General features: G+C 40.9%; 1 protein-coding gene across 21 annotated transcripts in view; it reads right to left on the reverse strand.

The window, feature by feature from the left end:
* EPB41L3 (erythrocyte membrane protein band 4.1 like 3) overlaps positions 1-19,142 on the reverse strand; it is a 342,189-nt gene that overhangs the window by 75,438 nt on the left and 247,609 nt on the right. For all 21 annotated transcript variants that reach the window (XM_040433765.1, XM_040433753.1, XM_040433752.1 and 18 more), the window contains 3 exons: positions 17,623-17,665; positions 14,237-14,312; positions 10,875-11,093 (listed from right to left, as the gene is read on the reverse strand). In XM_040433765.1, coding sequence (XP_040289699.1) covers positions 10,875-11,093; positions 14,237-14,312; positions 17,623-17,665 — 338 coding nt within the window. The remainder of the gene's footprint in view (positions 1-10,874; positions 11,094-14,236; positions 14,313-17,622; positions 17,666-19,142) is intronic.

Below are 19,142 nucleotides of genomic sequence, written 5' to 3' on the forward strand. Positions count from 1 at the left end.
TGCTATCTCCCCATTGGTGGCAGTGGCGGCCGTGTCACAGTGGGGAGGGAGGGACTCCCTCCTTCTCCACTGTGCTAGTGAAGAGAACATGGTGCGTGCCATGTTCTTTAATTGATACTAGGCTGCGCAGGAGCCCGGCGGTCCAGTCGCAAATGGCGACAAGACTAAAAAGTCTTGTCGCAATCTGCAAATTTTAAGGCGCATTGGCAAACGTTTTGGTCGCCACCTGGAGCCCTGTAATTTATTTTTTATTCAATATTACCATGTTTCATAGAGAAGCATGGTAATAGCTGAATTGCTAATTTCTTATATTGGCCTGTCACCTGCTGGCCAACATAAGAATTGCAGCTCCAATACCCTGGGTCTCTTCAGAGAGAAAGGATAAGGTTATTGGGGACAACTGTACAATTGAAAGAAGGCTCAAGTACCCTGCTCGGCCACCTCTAGTGTGAATACAAGATGAGATACGGTTGGGCATGGAGGTATACAGGTTCGGTATGGTTTCTTGGTTCGGTATGGTTTCTTGGAGCATATTTGCCCACAGCAGCTAGGCTCGTAGATCCTGCACACGTGTAGGTTGCTGAAGATGGCACCACAGCTAGTCAATAAATGCTCGACTGGCGATAAATGTGGCAACTGGGCAGGAAGTGTTGCAATCTGGCAGATATACACTTATGTAATTGTTGCTGTGTGTGAGCATGCATTATCCTGCTGAAAAATACCAATTGGAAGCCTTGCCATGAGAGGAAACACATGCGGTGGCAGGATGTCCTGAACATATCACTGAGCAGTTATTTTTCCTTGTATCACTACTAGGGGTCACCGACTGTCATATGCAATAGCTCCCTAGATCATCACATTAGTAGTTGAGGCAGTGTATCGCTGCACAGGAAAGGCAAGATTGAAGTGTTCACACACCAGGCCTCTATACTCGCACCTGACCGTCATCAAATCCCAAGTGGAACCTGAATTTGTCACTAAAGACAATACAGTTACAGTATGTAGCAGTCCAGGTTTCTTGTTCACGACACCACTGCAAATGGTGATGGTGGCTGGCTGTCAATGCCAGTACACTTAAAGGGCTTATCCAGGAATTGATAATGATGACCTATCCTATCTGGCCTCTTCTAACAGCTGATCGGCGGGAGTCTCAGATGCTGGAGCCCCACCAATCTGATACTGATGACCTATTCAGAGGAACATCATCACTATAAATTCCCAGATTACGCCTTTAATGGGCACCATCACACCAAATTTCCTTCTGCTAAAGTAGCTAGAAATGGTCCGGGAAGAGAAAGGTTGTGTATTGAAGATGCCACCTTTGTCTGGATGGTGGACAATGAAACTGTGGTTGCTGCTTGTGTTTGTCAAATAATCCTCTCTACTGGTAGCCTGTCTGGGCTGTCTAGAGCCTGTTTACAGCGTATGTGTGCCCTCACGTAACCACTGCTCCCAATACCTCCTAACAGCTAGGTCAAAACAGCCAAAATGGCAGGCATTTTGTCAAAAAAGACCACCCTGCTTCTCTAAGTCCAATAATGCTCCCCCTCTCAATGTCTGTCAACTGGGCATTATGTCTGTGAGTGTGTTGTAGAAACATGTTTAGCAGTTAACCATCTCTCACCAATAGGTACACTAGCCAAACATAGCCTCCGACAGCCTTTTAATAGGGCGGTTTGGAAGCACTTTTATGCCCTCTTGTGGCAAGACCCAGTATCTAATCAAAATTAAATATGTAATCGTTTACATATCTGCCTGAGATATAACGGCATGCCAATGTTTGCTACAATCTGACATTTCTATCTCAATGTATTTCTTGTTGCCAAAGAGTGTAGAAGACCAGCAGGGCAACTTTCAGTCATGAACACAAATACTCTACACAGAAAATATGTAGAATTTAAGAAAAGTAACAAAGTTGCAACATTGCCACAATCTGCACTGCAATTTCAATTGTCCCTTAACACTATAAAAGTCAAAAGCAACCTTGCAGCCAATGCAAGAAAATGCAATTCCTTATTTATTTATTTTGCTACATTGATCAAAAATGCACTAAACAATCTTAAAAATTGTTTACTCATGTGCCATGAATGAAAGAACTGAGAAATTATTTACATGTGTCATTCTATCACAGAAATCCTGGATACAGTAATGACAGTGATATAATACGTTTGAAACAATCATTATGACAATGTAAGAATAGATAGGGAGTATGTGTGTCTACTTATATCTACTAGGGCTTTGTTGTACGCTCTTATATGCAAGCCATGAAAACCAGCCTAACGTGAAATTCAAAACAGCAAAATAAAAACCTGAAGCTGTAGACCGTTAAGAGCTTTTTGCAATTTAGTACATTTCTGTACAGTAACATTCTGTTTCCCAAAGGGAATTTCTCAGAGAAAAGACACTATTTTTAGCAGATTATAGATCAGAAGTTCTTTGTATTCTAAAAATCAATTAAGTTGCTTATTTTTCTTTTTGTACTTTTGTGCCAGAAATGTCTAGTCTATAGCCTAATTCTTCTTTTCCCTGTAGCTCAGAGCTTCCCTGGACTAATTCATCTAAATTGCCTTTTCTTGAGTGCTCTTGAGTTTGTATCCATCTGGCTGTTGGGTGCGATCTATCTAATTCTGTTGAAAATATGTTCAATAGCAAAATAAGTAATCTAAAGGCCCCCACACACATTAGTGTTGCTGTCGGCAGAAACCAGAGACCGGCAGGCTTGGCCGACATTCTGAAGTGTATGGGGTCCTCCCGACTCCCCTCAACAGATAGTGTTTGGGGAGAGAATCCTCAGGCGAAGTGATTATTTTTACCCAATCCTTTTGTTCTACCAGTAGTTAAGCCAACACCAGTGTCTGGCATCAGCTTTCTCCTCTCTCCCCCATTGAATGCTCATAAATGTTCAGCTGAACGGAACCTGTATGTTTATTGGGGAGGTGGCTATTTAATGTGTATGGCCAGCTTTACTCTGTACACACTGGTTCATTCTATATTAAATTGTGTTAACTCAAGGTTTAGGCCCTGTTCACCCAACCTCCATGGCTTTTACTTCTTAGATAACCAGGAAAGGTAAGACAGATCTATTTTTAAAGAAGTCCCAATGAATATCTATAGAGCCCACTGACTTAAAGGGAACCTGTCACATATCAAACCAACCACAGTACCTTAAAGTATCCCCCAGTGTGTTGCTAATCATGATTTTCTTTCCTCATTCTGTCTCCTCATATTTGTTAAAATCGTTTTAATGTCTGTTGGCGCCTTCTCCAAGTCAGGCTTGAAGTCAAGGAGGCAGCGGCCTCCTTGCTTCAAGGCACGATAACCCCGCCCCTTAGCCCTCCTCTCTACAGTGTGAAGGACATCTTGCCGTGATGCAGGGACCGCGCTCTTCTCGCGCATGCGCCGTCTGTTATAGCGCATTCCCGGGCTCCCTCACTCACCGCCTTAATTTTGCAGACTGCGCATGCGCCGTTCAGTTCCAACGTGCTCGGCCGTCGCTTCTTGTCTTTAGCGTGAGCGTGATCACTGGCTTGCGTTCTCCAGCGCCTGAGGCGATCACGCTTACGCTAAAGACGAGAAGCGACGGCCGGGCGCGAGCGCGATGGAACTGAACGGCGCATCCGCAGTCTGCAAAATCAAGGCGGTGAGTGAGGGAGCCGGGATCGTGCTGTAACAGGCAGCGCATGGCGCATGCGCGATAAAAGCGCGGTCCCGGCATCACGGCAAGATGTCCAACACACTGTAGAGAGGAGGGGTAAGGGGCAAGCTTATCGTGCCGTGAAGCAAGGAGGCTGCTGCCCCCCTGACTTCAAGCCTGACTTGGAGAAGGTGCCAACAGACATTAAAACGGCGATTTTAACAAATATGAGGAGACAGAATGAGGAAAGAAAATCATGATTAGCAACACACTGGGGCATACGTTAAGGTACTGTGGTTGGTTTAATATGTGTTTTCCAGGTAACAGGTTCCCTTTAAGGCTCTTTCAGATGAAATATATAAAATGTGCTTGTGTGATGGCTGGTAAACACTGATAAGTTTTCAATCAGACTACACACAATGGCATATGTGAGCAGTTCGTATTTCTTGCAAACCCATTCACTTGAGTGAGTCTTGCAGTAATATCGGAGTTGGATGGAACATGCTGCGATCCTCTCTGCATAGAGAAATGGTTCAACCCAAGTGCTGTCCATTCTACATTCGAGCAGCACCCGGATGTGAACATCGCCCATCTGAATGAGCACTTCTAAAGGAGTCCATCAGGTTTTCAGTGCTTATGATGGTAAGAAAAGCACTGACGACTAAGGCTACTCTCACATAAGCGTTTATGCTGTCCGGTTTTGAGATTAGGCAGGGGATCTTAAAACCACAGCAAACCCCTTCAGTTCGAATAATACAACCAGCTGCATGCGTTCAGAACTGATCTGGTTGTATTATATCGAAAATTAAGAAACAGGATCCGGCACTAAAACCATTGTAAGTCAATGGGTGCCGGATCTTTTTTTTTTTTTTTTGCATCTGAAAAAAATGGACCTGGCACCATTGACTAGCATGGTTTTTGGTGCCGGATCTGGCTTGTTCAGTTTCCCATGCTGGACACAAAATCGCTGCTTGCAGAACGCAACAAACCAAACAGAATATATTCTGGTGCACTCCGATTTGGTTTTGTCACGGACGTACCGAGACATACGCATGGCAGGAGATCTTTGAGACTGGCAACACGTGGTTTGGTTTGACATGTTTACCTTGTGGATCAATAGGCGTCTGTGTTGTTTCTGGTACTGGCCACACCCTTAACCTCCAGGTGTTGCTATTGTGGTCATTTAACTTTCCCTATTTATAGTTGTTTCTCCCACAATGCTGTGCTGTTTATAGCTTCAGTTGGACCTGTGGATAGCTGGTGTTTGGATCTCGGCTGAGTTCCTGGTGCTGCCATAGCTTCTTGGAAGTTAAGTGTTACCTCTCCCTTTGTATTTTGGCTTTTCTGTGTGTTGCATTTCCTTGTTGATTTGCATTAGGCCTTAGGCAGACTCCCATTCATCCTCCCTTTTGGAGAAACAGGATGTCTCATTCCTGTCATTAGTACTTTAGCGTTAGATATGACTTTAGGTATTCCTGTGTATGAACTCACTGTTCCCACTGGTAGTCAGTTAGGGCTTTGATTAGGGTTTTCACTAGGAAGTGTCCATCTTCCTTCCCAGGTTTTCAGGCCTTATTTCCTTTCCCTGCTACATTCGGTGTGGGGTTTCCCTCCCACACTAGAGCGTGACAGGTTTGTTCAGTTTTGTCCCCATTGACAATGAATGGGGACAAAACTAAAGCATTTTCCTTCGGTTTTGAGATCCTCTGTCAGATCTCAAAATTGCATGTGAAAGTAGCCTAAGACAATGCTATTCTCAATAGCTATAACACAGGGGTAGGTTTATTAAAACTGGTGTGTAGGAAATCTGCCTTTCATTGTCTAAAGGAGCTCTTAAAAATGAAAGGTGGAAACTTTACTTTACATCAGTTCTGATAAATCTACCCCAGAAACCCTATTAGCAGCAGAACACAGTGTTCATGCGACTGATACATTTTTCCTTGTCATATACAGTGTGATGTTACACAGCACTACACCCATGTACACCAGGGCTAATTTCATAGACAGACAATAACTGTGGGTGTTCATTGGTGTAAAAAATAAAATAAAAAAACTTACATCATGCCTATAGATAAAACAATAAAAATGAGCGGTTTGGTAGTATCTATATGTGTCCTGCTTTTATGTTGGTATGTAGCTATGGGTTTTTGTTGAATGTATTGTTCCCCAATTGTGAATGGAAATATTTTATACTTAATAGCAAGTTGAATTTATTATAAATTATAGATTTAATAAAAGCCCAGATAAACCATTGAAAATATCCTTTTTGAAGAGACACTACCATCCCCCAAAATGTTATTACATATTAACAGCCTATATGTGAATAATGTCTTTTCTTTTTAAATATACCAACGGGTTTACTGGATATAATTTTTTGAAGTCACTCCATGTATTTTACTTTCTGCTGTGGTTCTTTAACTTCTTAGCGCCGTACACTGTAGAGAGGTGGTGCTTGGTATGACAGCTCAGCCCCATTCAATGGGCCATGTGACCAATGAACGTGATGTCATATGGCCTGGAAAAAGCTGCAAGAAGGCTGTGGCATTCCTGTGAGCGCCGGTGCTTTCTCAAACCGCTGATCGGTGGGGTACCAGGTGTCAAACTTACACCTATCAGCTACTTATAGTACTGCAGACATGAAAAAGAAAAACAGCAAAAATATCTAAAAAATATATTCTCAAAGAATTGTACATTTAAAGAATAGAAAGCCTCCAAGCCTTTGTTTGCCACACTATTGCTCAAGCCAAATAGAGTTAAAATAATTCATGTAATTCTATTGCCACATTTCTTACATTATCTAACACTACACAATTGGATTTTGAGATTAAAGAGGTTGTCTGGTTTCATGATATTGATGACCTATCCTCAATATCAGGTCGGTGGGGGTCCGACACTCATAAGCCGTGGCACTCATGTGAGTGCTGTGTCCTCTTCAGTTTTGCTCACTGTCTACATTGTAGCGGTGCTGCAGTGTAATTACAGCTTTTCATTCCGGTCAGTTGAATGGGATAGAAAGCTGTAATTACCCTGCACCACTGCTATAATGTAGATGGCATGCACTGAAGAGGACACAGTACTCACATGAGTGCAGCGGCTCCTGAGTGTCGGACCCCCACCGATCTCATATTAACCCCTTTAAGACCAGGCCTATTTTCATTTTCACATTTTTGTTTTGTCATGTTCCAAAAGCCATAACTTTTTTATTTTTCCGTTCACATAGCTATATGAGGGCTTATTTTTGTGGGACAAGATGCATTTTTTAATGCCACCATTTAATTTACCTTGTTTTGTATTAGAAAAAAAATGAAAAAAAATATTTGTGTGGCAAAATTGAAATAAATATAAAATTCCACCAAGGTTTTTGGGGTTTTGACATCACAGCGTTCACTATGCACTAAAAATGACCTGACATTCTTATTCTGCGTCTCAATACGAATGCGCAATACCAAACTTGAACATTTTCTTTTTGTTTTACTACTTAAAAAAAAAAAATTATCTTCAGAAAAATTAACATTTTCTTTGCATCACTATATTCTGACAGCCATAACTTTTTTATATTGCGGTCTACCGAGCTTTATAAGGGCTTTTTTTGTGTGTAACGAACTGTACTTTTCATTGATGCCATTTTTGTAGTACATACAAAGTTTAGATCACCGTTATTCAAATGTTGTTGTTTTTTGACAAAATGACAAAAAAAAAAAAAGGCAAATCCCATTTTTTTTGGGTAACTGCGTTCACCGCACAAGAATTTTTTAAAAATATTTTAATAGTTCAGACATTTTCGGATGCGGCGATACCCAATATGTTTTTTTATTTTTATTGTTTATGTAGTTTTATATGTAAAATTGGGAAAGGGTGGTGATTCAAACTTTTAAATTCTGGTGTTTTTTTAAACTTTATTTAACTTTTTTTTTTTTTTTACAGCAATTAGCCCCCATAGGGGCCTTGTACATGGGATCTTTTGATCCCCACTCCTATTCACCATAATAGAGATCTATTACGGTGAATAGGATTTTTACACACTCCATTCTGCGCTATGCCTCGTGCATAGCTCAGTATGGAGAAAGCCATGGCAGGCCTGGATCGCTTCAGCAGCGTCCAGGCTGCAATAGCAACCGATCGGAGCCCCGCGATCTCACTGCGGGGGCTTCGATTGGAAGGAAGATGGAGGCGCATCACGTTACAGGTGCTGCGATCAGCCTTGATCACGGCACCTGAGGGGTTGAATGGCAGGGGCGCGATCGCCGCCTCCTGTTAGTGCGGCCGTATCATATAGCCGGCAGATCGTGCGTATGGAGCGGGCTCACTGCTCCATACATCCCCTGTCACGCAATGACCGCAGCACATGCGATGTATGGGGAGTGAGGGAGCAGCCATCGGGTCCCCGCACTGCTGTGACGGGGACCCGATGGCAGCCCAATGCCTTACTTAGGCATGGTAGCTGCCTTCCCTCTTAGCCTCTCCAGCCCCCTGGATCTCACAGTCAAGCAGGCTGTAAGTGTATTACACTAGTAATACACTTACAGCCAATGCATCACAAGCATTGTAAAGGGGATCAGACCCCCAAAAGTTAAAGTCCCAGAGTGGGACAAAAAATAAAGTGAAAAAAAAAAGTTAATAAAATTTTACAAAAAAAAATTAAGTTTCCTAAAATAAAGTAAGCTAAAAAAAAAAAAAAATAGAAAAAAAAAAAAAAGGACAATAGACATATTAGGTATCGCCGCGTCCGTATCGACCGGCTCTATAAAAATATCACATGATCTAACCCTTCAGGTGATCACAGTCAAAAAATTTTAATAAAAACTGTGCTAAAAATTTTTTGGTCACCTTACATCACTAAAAGTCCAACACCAAGCGATCAAAAAGGCGTATGACCCTCAAAATAGTACCAATCTAACCATCGCCTCATTCCGCAAAAAAATGAGCCCCTACCTAAGACAATCACCCAAAAAATAAAAAAAACTATGGCTCTCAGACTATGGAGACACTAAGACATGATTTTTTTGTTTCAAAAATGCTTTTGATGTGTTAAATGTAAAAAAAAAAAAAAAAAAAGTAGACATATTAGGTATTGCCACGTCTGGAACGACCTGCTCTATAAAAATATCACATGACTTAACCCCACAGATGAACACCGTAAAAATAAAAAAATAAAAATGGTGTCATGAAAGCCATTTTTTGTCACATTACATCTCAAAAAGTGTAATACCAAGCGATCAAAAAGTCATACACACCCCAAAATAGTACTAATCAAACCGTCACTTCATCCCGCTAAAAATGAGCCCCTACCTAACACAATCTAAAAAATTAAAAAAACTATGGCTCTATGGAGACACTGAAACATAATTTTTTTTATTCAAAAATGCTGTTATTGTGTAAAGCATAAATAAATAAAAATATATACATATTAGGTATCGCCGCGCCCGTAAGAACCTGCTGTATAAAAATATCATATGAACTAACCCCTCAAAAAAAAAAAAAAAGTGTCAAAAAAGCAATTTTTTGTCACCTTACATCACAAAAAGTGTAATACGAAGCGATCAAAAAGTCACACACACCCTATAAAAATACCACATGATCTAACCTGTCAGATGAACATTGTAAATAAAAATAAATAAAAACGGTTCCAAAACAGCTATTTTTTTTTTACCTTGCCTCACAAAAAGTGTAATATAGAGCAACCAAAAATCATATGTACCCTAAAATAGTACCAACAAAACTGCCACCTTATCCCGTAGTTTTTTTAAATGGGGTCTTTTTTTGGAGTTTCTATTCTAGGGGTGCATCAGGGGATCTTCAAATGTGACATGGCAGCTTAAAATTATCCCAGTGAAATCTGCTTTCCAAAAACCATATGGCGTTCCTTTCCTTCTGCGCAATGCCGTCTGCCCATACAGCAGTTTACGACCACATATGGGGTGTTTCTGTAAACTAAAGAACCAGGGCAATAAACATTGAGTTTTGTTTGGCTGTTAACCCTTGCTTTGTTAGTGGAATTTTTTTTATTAAAATGGAAAATCTGCAAAAAAAAGTGAAATTCTTAAATTTCATCTCCATTTTCCATAAATTCTTGTGGAACACCTAAAGGGTTAACAAAGTTTGTAAAATCAGTTTTGAATACCTTGAGAGGTGTAGTTTCCAAAATGGGGTCACTTTTTTGGAGTTACTACTCTAGGGGTGCATCAGGGGGTCTTCAAATGTGACATGGCAGCTTAAAATGATCCCAGTGAAATCTGCTTTCCAAAAACCATATGGCGTTCCTTTCCTTCAGTGCCCTGCCGTGTGCCCGTACAGCAGTTTACAACCACATATGGGGTGTTTCTGTAAACTACAGAATCAGGGCAATAAATATAGAGTTTTGTTTGGCTGTTAACCCTTGCTTTGTTAGTGGAAAAAAATTGTTTAAAATGGAAAAATTCCATATTTTATTAATTCTTGTGGAACACCTAAAGGGTTAACAAAGTTTGTAAAATCAGTTTTGAATACCTTGAGGGGTGTAGTTTCTAAAATGGGGTCATTTTTGGGTGGTTTATATTATGTAAGCCTCACAAAGTGACTTCAGACCTGAACTGGTCCTTAAAAAGTGGGTTTTGGAAACTTTCTGAAAAATTTCAAGATTTGCTTCTAAGCCTTCTAACGTCCCCAAAAATATAAAAGGGCATTCACAAAATGATCCAAACATGAAGTAGACATATGGGGAATGTAAAGTACTATTTTTGGAGTTATTACTATCTATTATAAAAGTAGAGAAATTTAAATTTGCTAATTTTTCAAAATTTTGGGTACATTTGGTATTTTCTTTTATAAATAAAAATGAAATATTTTGACTCAATTTTACCACTGTCATGAAGTACAATATGTGACTAGAAAACAATCTCAGAATGGCCTGGATAAGTAAAAGCGTTTTAAAGTTATTACCACATAAAGTGACACATGTCAGATTTGCAAACAATAGCCTGGGCAGGAAAGTGAAAACTGGCCTGGGGTTGAAAGGGTTAAATGATTAAAATAAGCAAAGAATCCTCGGCTACATAACATGCAAAGATAAATTATTTGCTGACTGGGGTTTTAAAATAATTTATCCTTTGTGTTGTATAGCTGAGAATCTTTTCCTCATTTTAGTCATTTCTTTTTTTCATCTAAAATTAAAAAAATGTCAGTGGGAAGCGTAAAGGGTTTTCTTTGTCCATAGAATACCTGTTGATTAATGTTTGTATTATTATTATTATTATTATCTCACCTATAACTTTTGTGCAGATCAACAACTTTGTCTTCCAGTTCTCTTGTCTGGTTTGGTGCAAAGCGAAATTCACTGACATAGTCACCACTATACTCATCAGGTTCATAGTCTCCAAGTTCTGACTGCACAGTGTAAGATCCCAGGAGAGCCAGTGTCACAAAGGAACAAGGGAGACGCCCGGATACAATGTCATCTCGTAACTGCAAGCACAGATAGTACCTGTACGGGGAAAAAGAACAACTCATGTCATTATATATCCCCCAAACACGACCACCATGTGACATAAATGTGTAACCAACATACAAGTCCCAATGGTTAAAAAAATACAGAAAACGTTAAAAGGGGTTGTGCAGTGCTATGATATTGATTAACTATCCTCAGGATAGGTAATCAATATCTGGTCAGAGGGGTCCGAAAGGCAGTACCCCTGACGATCAGGTTATTGCGGCAGTATAGTGGAATTACAACTGCTCATCCGTTTCACTCGAATGGGAGAAGCAGTTGTGATTACACTGCATCGCCACTACGAGCTAGACGACGTGCAGGTACACATTGAAGAGAACGCAACCTCTTCAAAAAGCTTATCAGAGGGGATGCTGGTCATCTGATCCCCGCCTTCTGAGAATAAGGCCTCTTTCACACTTGCGTTGTCCGGATCCGGCGTGTACTCCATTTGCCGGAATTATACACCGGATCCGGAAAAACGCAAGTGAACTGAAAGCATTTGAAAACGGATCCGTCTTCAAAATGCGTTCAGTGTTACTATGGCACCCAGGACGCTATTAAAGTCCTGGTTGCCATAGTAGTAGTGGGGAGCGGTATACTTACAGTCCGTGCAGCTCCCCGGGCGCTCCAGAATGACGTCAGAGCGCCCCATGCGCATGGATGACGTGCCATGTGATCACGTCATCCATGCGCCTGGGGCGCCCTGACGTCACTCTGGAGCGCCCGGGGAGCCGCACGGACGGTAAGTATACCGCTCCCCACTACACTTTACCATGGCTGCCAGGACTTTAGCGTCCCGGCAGCTATGGTAACCATTCAGAAAAAGCTAAACGTCGGATCCGGTAATGCGCCGAAACGACGTTTAGCTTAAGGCCGGATCCGGATCAATGCCTTTCAATGGGCATTCATTCCGGATCCGGCCTTGCGGCAAGTGTTCAGGATTTTTGGCCGGAGCAAAAAGCGCAGCATGCTACGGTATTTTCTCCGGCCAAAAAACGTTCCGGTCCGGAACTGAAGACATCCTGATGCATCCTGAACGGATTTCTCTCCATTCAGAATGCATTAGGATAAAACTGATCAGGATTCTTCCGGCATAGAGCCCCGACGACGGAACTCTATGCCGGAAGAAAAGAACGCAGGTGTGAAAGAGCCCTAAGTCACCAATATCCTGATACTGCACAACCCTTTAACTGAAGTGTGAATCAGTCATAAGCAGAATAATATAGCATTAGCTACACCTTCCTATCTACATATACTGAATGTGTTCATGTAGGTGCAGTATATGGGCCTTTACAATATGGCTCAATAGGAGATTTTATCAAAGGCTGTATTGCCAATGTTCTGCCATACAAAAATCCCAATCATTTTTTATTTTTTTTTGCAAGCAGCATTTTGCGCAAACAGTTGATTTTCTATTCCACACTGCTTGCACCACTTCTGAAAAAGGGGGTAGGGCTTAGCAAGAGGGCGTGGCCTCCCATAGCCAAACATATTTACTATAATGTACGCTAAAAACTGGTATAACTCATTGTGCCAATCTACTCCAGTTCAACTTTGGCAAAGATTTCTTTTTCCACCACACAGACTGCCAGAAGATGCACCAAGTACATGAACAGGCCAGGGTCTCTTAATAAATTTGGTGAATTTTAAGGCAGCACACTTCTTAGTAAAACTGCTGCATGAATTTCCCCAATATACCTTGGGCTATATTTTTGGCAATTACATGAAGAGATTTTCATGTCATTCATTTTGAATGTAAATAAAGAAAATAACAAGGTGTGAACAGTGCCTTAACCGCCAATACTACAATGTAACAAACATTGATACTGAACCCTGAAAGCCAGCGGCAGATCAGCTGCTATTTGCAACAGCACAATTATCTTGTCTGCAGTTTCTTTTTTAGTAAATAAGCCATAATGAATGCTGTCTCTGATTACTGCGGCAATGCATTTACTTTCCATGGAAAGCCGGATACCAATAAAAGAAATAGTGTGCTGTATTTACAGCAAATAACATATGCACATGAGAGTTCCAATTCCAAAACTCCTAGAGGCTCGTTTGAATATATTAAAACATAATTTATTTTCAGCAGTGCGGGCACATATGAACATGGGACCAACACAGATGCCTTCAGCTGCCAGGAGTACATGTAACAGGTCAGCCAGTGTCATAGTTACAAATCTGCTGACAGATGCCCTTTTAACATTTTAGCTAAAAAAAAATAATCTGAAAATCTGTTTGATACCCATGTAGTCTCATATGTTTACTAGATGCTTATAAACCAGGGCGGTAGGGTTGGAGTCATTTTTGAGTGGAGTCGGCAATGGAATCATATAAATATATATTATGTTCAATCAAACTAAAGCCCCTATTTATCAAAAAGTGTGAATGTCAGAATGTAGAAAAATAGAGGAGTTGGAGCCTGACGTACGGCTTACCGACTCCACAGCCCTGGTAAAATTCACATGATCAAACGCAGTCAAGTCGCTATGCTCACACTCCGATGCTGATGACCTTACGGACAGGATTAATACGGACTGGCAGATGCATAACAATGATGCTGAAGCTGAAAGAGCCATCACATCAAGACCTGTCACTGAGCCTGGCATCTGCCATCCACTCCTGTTGTATTATACCAGGGCACAATCTATAGGACTGCACTGCACAATAAAAAATAATAATCAGTGCAAATCATTATTAAAGCCCCTGCTAAGATGTCTGCCATTAATGTGACATATGTGAGCCATACCATAAATCTTACACTACCATGGTGAGCAGCCAGAGACTATGGTGGTGATTCCTTGCCTAGATGGACTGGAACTGATGATTAACTGCAATGTGGGAGTTTGGCAGAGTGATGACATTTTCATTAAGGGCACCAGTGCCACCATGAATGGGTGTGAGGATTTGGTGCTGTGCTAACGCTTCCCATTAACAGAACCATTATCATGTGCACATCCTCGGACATGGCTAGCTGTACAGACAAGAATTCTGTACAATGGTTATTACCATCTACTTTTCTAGGGTAATATCTAAAAAAAGATCTATAATAAAAGCCCATTTTATAGCCATTTCAGTATCTCCTTTCCACTGGCTGAAAGCTTTAGCATGGAGTGCGATATAGAAAATATACATACCTGGTTATGTCTTCTGAAAGCTGGGAAGGATCGGGTGGGTAGAACTTTACATTAAAGGAGAACTGCCAAGAACCATCTGAAAAAGAAGACCATAAATAATCGGACACTGGTTTTTATTGGAATAAATTCTCCAAGACCCTTAGGAAACACATGGTGCCCATTCCTGTGTCAGTTTTCCGAAATGTCTGCAGACACAAGATTTCAGCAAGTATATCATTTGAGGCCCAGCATGCTGCAAAACTACTTTCATCCGGACTGCAGCAGGAATATGTTTGGAGATGCAAGGTCATTATGTTGTACAGGAAAGCAGTAAAATCCAGATCGGAGTGAAAATAAAAGTGATGGGCGAGAACGCTGCTGGGAAGGATGCAGAGAGTGTGAGACATGCGGGCACATTTCAGCTAAAAATAAAAGAGATAATATGACAAAGAGCAGCAGCGCAATTATAATTGTGCCAGTGCATGGATCTTCTTATTACAAGATGCCTATTACTTTATAGCAAGAGCACTATATGACATACAGAACCCTAATATGATAAATTTGGGATGAGGTCTCTCTGATTCTGGTTACAGTTGTTTTTCTAAAGGAGAATAGTGTAGTCTGTGGTAAAAACAAAAAAAAAGAAACCTGACGGATCTTGCTCATTGATTCTCTAAAAACAGAGCCAACTGACGCTGTGAACAGAACCTAACAGTGAGGTCCCTTGGTTTGTATTTTTTCTTTCTTTTTGTGGTGTTGAAGATGGGTTTAAACAAAGTTTTTTTGTAAAAATTTTCATGTAAAAAAAAAAAAAAGTTTTTTTTTTAATACTATGCCTTTAACTCCGCCAAAAACATAACTATACACAACCAGTCCCCTTTATGCCCCCACATTGTAATTATTCTCCCTTTGTGACAGCACACAGTATTAATGCCCACATTGTGCCCCATTCACAGTAGTTACGGCCACATGTGCCCCCTTAACAGTTGCTATGCCCAGATATGTGCCCACTCCCAGTAGTTCTGTTCCTCAGGCAGGATACTGTCAGACATTGCGCTGCTGTGTAGGAGGTTGATTTCTGCCTGCCCCGCTCCTCCTACACAGACCAGCAGAGTGAAGGGTAACAGTACATTGTGCAGCTACTGGGGACGGCTCCCTGCTTCTCCATTACAATCAGCTGAGAGCGGGACATTGCTGTTCCAGGACCACGGAACAGCCAGTGAAATCCAAAACTGTCCCACTGGATCTGGGATGGTTGGGAGGTATGGTTGACCTAGATCTAGATTAATAAAGTGTTGTGTGAACTCAGTATAACACTACACGTATGAACGGTGTGTGGCCAAATTTTTAAACCTGCACCTTCTAAAATGTGAGGTGAACAATGCTGTTCTATTTTTGACTTCTCTTTATATATCAAACTTCACAAATATCAAATGCTCATTTGCAATAGGGTGGAAATGACAATGAGCTTCTGAAAATCCTGGTTTCTACCCCTGGGTCTCATGGAAATAATTTCTACCAATATTTTTTTTTTAAGTCTGTGGATATAGGGACACTAAAGGCTCATGCACAGAGGCAGGGACCCTATATGGCAGTGTTCTTTTCGAATGGAGCATCACAGCCTCCATGCACTGCCATAACATCAACTGGACTCTGTATGTACAGAGATAGTCTGCTCTACCCCTAGGGGAGAATTCAATACATTTTCTTTCTTCTGGATTTATATGAAAACTCTGTAGAAAGCTTATAGAACAGCATGGACCCAAAATGTATAAAGGAAATACCGTATTTTTCGCCCCATAAGACAGACGTTTTCCCCCTGCAAAGTGGGAGGAAAATGTCACTGCGTCTTATGGGGTGAATACCATTATGGAAGCGCTCCTTTGTACCAGAGGACCGGGAAGCGATGGTCCTCTGCTGTCGGCTGTGCACATCGTGGGACGCTCTGTGACCTCTCGCTGTGCGCGTCGGTTCATAGGACAGCCGACGGCAGGAAGAAGAAGAGAGAGCTGGATCCTGGGAGCCTGCGGCATCCGGAGCAGGAAAGGTAAGTTTATTTATTTTATTTTATATGATCTGAGGCATGGGGGCTGATCTGAGCCTGTGGGATGATCTGAGCCTGTGGGATGATCTGAGGCTGGGGGCTGATCTGATGCTGTGGTGGGCTGATCTGAGGCATGGGGGGCTGATCTGAGGCATAGTGGGCTGATCTGAGGCATGGGGGTCTGATCTGAGGCATGGGGGTCTGATCTGAGGCATGGGGGTCTGATCTGAGGCATGGGGGTCTGATCTGAGGTCTGAATGGGGGGTCTTATTTATATTGGGGCTCTTATCTGAGGTCTGATTGGGGGTCATTCACATTGGGGTCTGAGCTGACGTCTTATAACATTAACATTGGGGGTCTGATTTCAGGTCTGACTGAGGGTCTTATTAACATTGGGGGTCTGATTTGGGCTGTGAGCTGAGGTCTTATTAACATTAGGGGTCTGACTGCTGGTCTGATCTGAGGTCTAATGAAGAATATGTTTTTCTTATTGTCCTCCTTTAAAACCTAGGTGTGTCTTAGAGGGTGAAAAATATGGTACTATTTCTCCTTTGACTTGTATTTATTCCTCAAAAAAACTGCATGAAAAGCTGCACGTGGGAATCCAGTCTCATAGTCCAGAGCTGAATTCATACTTCGGCAGGTTTCATAATTCAAATCTCCCAACATTCATTGCTAGGTATGGGAAGAGAAACAGTTTGACAATGGTCAAACCATGCAATTTTGTTTATCAGTATTTCTAAAATATATTTAGGTGGAGAAGTAGCTTTTTTTTTATAAGCTGTGGTACTAATAACAAAATTGTATAGTTTTTAATAAGTAAGCTAATTTTACTTCAATAAAATTTAGAAGAACAACTTTATTTCTGCACTACAGAAATAATGGGCAAAGGGCCTGAATACTGTCTCTGCTTCTTATAATCTCATTGCTCGAAAATATTAATGTGTGCTATGCGCATTTGAGTGTCATTAATTTTGTCTCATTATGACAACCACTTATGAGACTGTTGTTAGCGGTATAAAGGCTTTTATTTCACCAAGTACATTAAATCACTTGAGAATATCTTCAAATATAAAACATTAGCTACTCAGAGATATTCTAGTCAAGAATACACATAGAAGGGCACTTCACCTTTTCGTGTGTCAGATCTGTGCAGTCACCCCTAAAACAAATGCAATCTCTTTCATTTCTGCCTGGCTAAGCGGCCCGCTTGCTGCTACCCACTATGTCTTATTTATGACAATCTCCAATAAGTTAAATAGGTAACACAATCATATGTCCATATGATATAACATTGATACAACATCATATGATACAAGGTTGTAATAACGGTTACAGAACACTCCAGAAAGCTGCTACTTACTTCGTGTTTGTTTCTTGATTTCTTTAGCGGGATCCAACCAGTTCTAAAAGAGAAGACATAACATATTAAGAGAAAAATATAAGCTATAATGCGGTCTACAGCTTTCTGTAAAGTATGAGGACTGTATATATAACCAAGATATGTTAGAAGTGCCCTAACAAAGAACTGCAAACAGTTCTGTATTAGGCAATGTTTCTGCATCAGCAATTTTACATTCCTTTGACCTCAACTGAAATACAATGTAGGGTAAGGGTTCTTTCACACCATCATTCTTGATTTCCGTTGTTCTGCTCCGTTAGAGGAGCAGAACAACAAAGATAACAAAAGTGCCGAATCGGCACATAACAGACAAACAGAGCTGAACTGACTCCACTTACCATAATGAAGTCCATTCGGCTTCTGTTCGGGATTTGGTTTTCTTAACTGGACAAAAAAAGGAGTTTTCTTGTCTACAAAAGACCCTTTCAATATGCCCTAGTGGGGCATATGAACATCATAGATGGGGCGACTCTGCTTATGGCCCCCTTCATATGATCATAGAGTGCCTAACAAGCTGAACAGTCTCACTCTGGTTGACTGAATCCATTACATGGATGACAATTCAACTAAGTAGCTGTTGACAGCAACTTTCCGCAGCAAAATCAGCTGTCTGTCTGTCTTGACAGCCAAACTGAAGACAACAGAATGCAGATTAGACCGCTAATGCAAACAAATAGTATCAGTAGTCCAATCTCATTCTCATTAAAATCTGCTGGCTGTAGGTCAAAAAGGATAGACAATTAATGACTGACAACTGGGAAACATCGAATCAACCTATTTCTTTTGAAGTTGTGATCATTCCATCATTTTCTCTGGATTATTTTACTGCAGCAGTCAAGACCCTTGTTTTTAGCACTGATACTAGTCTCCTAATTGTCTTGTGTTTGACATAGCTTGATCTCATTCTGCTATATAACCTTGGTCTTAATGCAATGAACTTCAAGTACCTATAATATAGTGCTCGCTTCTCCTTCCCTACTGTGTCCTAAGGCACACACATGCAGAGGCAAGCCGAAACCTGTCCATACATGCTGCCATCAGTCAACTGTAGTTCCCAGAAGGATGTGTGGGCTGAAAATTATTGGAACAAGAATTCAATGAATAGGTGTCAATAGATAAAAAACTCTTTATAACAACTACTGCTTCGTACATCAAAACACCTCAGAAAATAATGCTTTTCTTTTGCCTGTGTGTGATTTGACATTTAACTGACATCACACAAAACTGACCACATCAGGAATAAATCTACCGTAATTGCATTTTACTTTTTTTCCGAATATATTGGCTGTGTATGACACGAAAACTGGAAGCAAACATCAGAAAATAATTTTTTGTCCTTCTAAAATGAATTGGTCAAAAAAAACAAAAAAAAAAAACATTTATTGATTCATACATATGTAAATGCAATTAGTACCAAGGTGCTCTTACTATGTGAATAAATACCTAATATCAGCTTGAATGCTGGAGTGCATTGCAGAGAT

Source organism: Bufo bufo, chromosome 5 (assembly GCF_905171765.1).
Source record: "Bufo bufo chromosome 5, aBufBuf1.1, whole genome shotgun sequence".
Taxonomy (NCBI): Eukaryota; Metazoa; Chordata; class Amphibia; order Anura; family Bufonidae; genus Bufo; species Bufo bufo.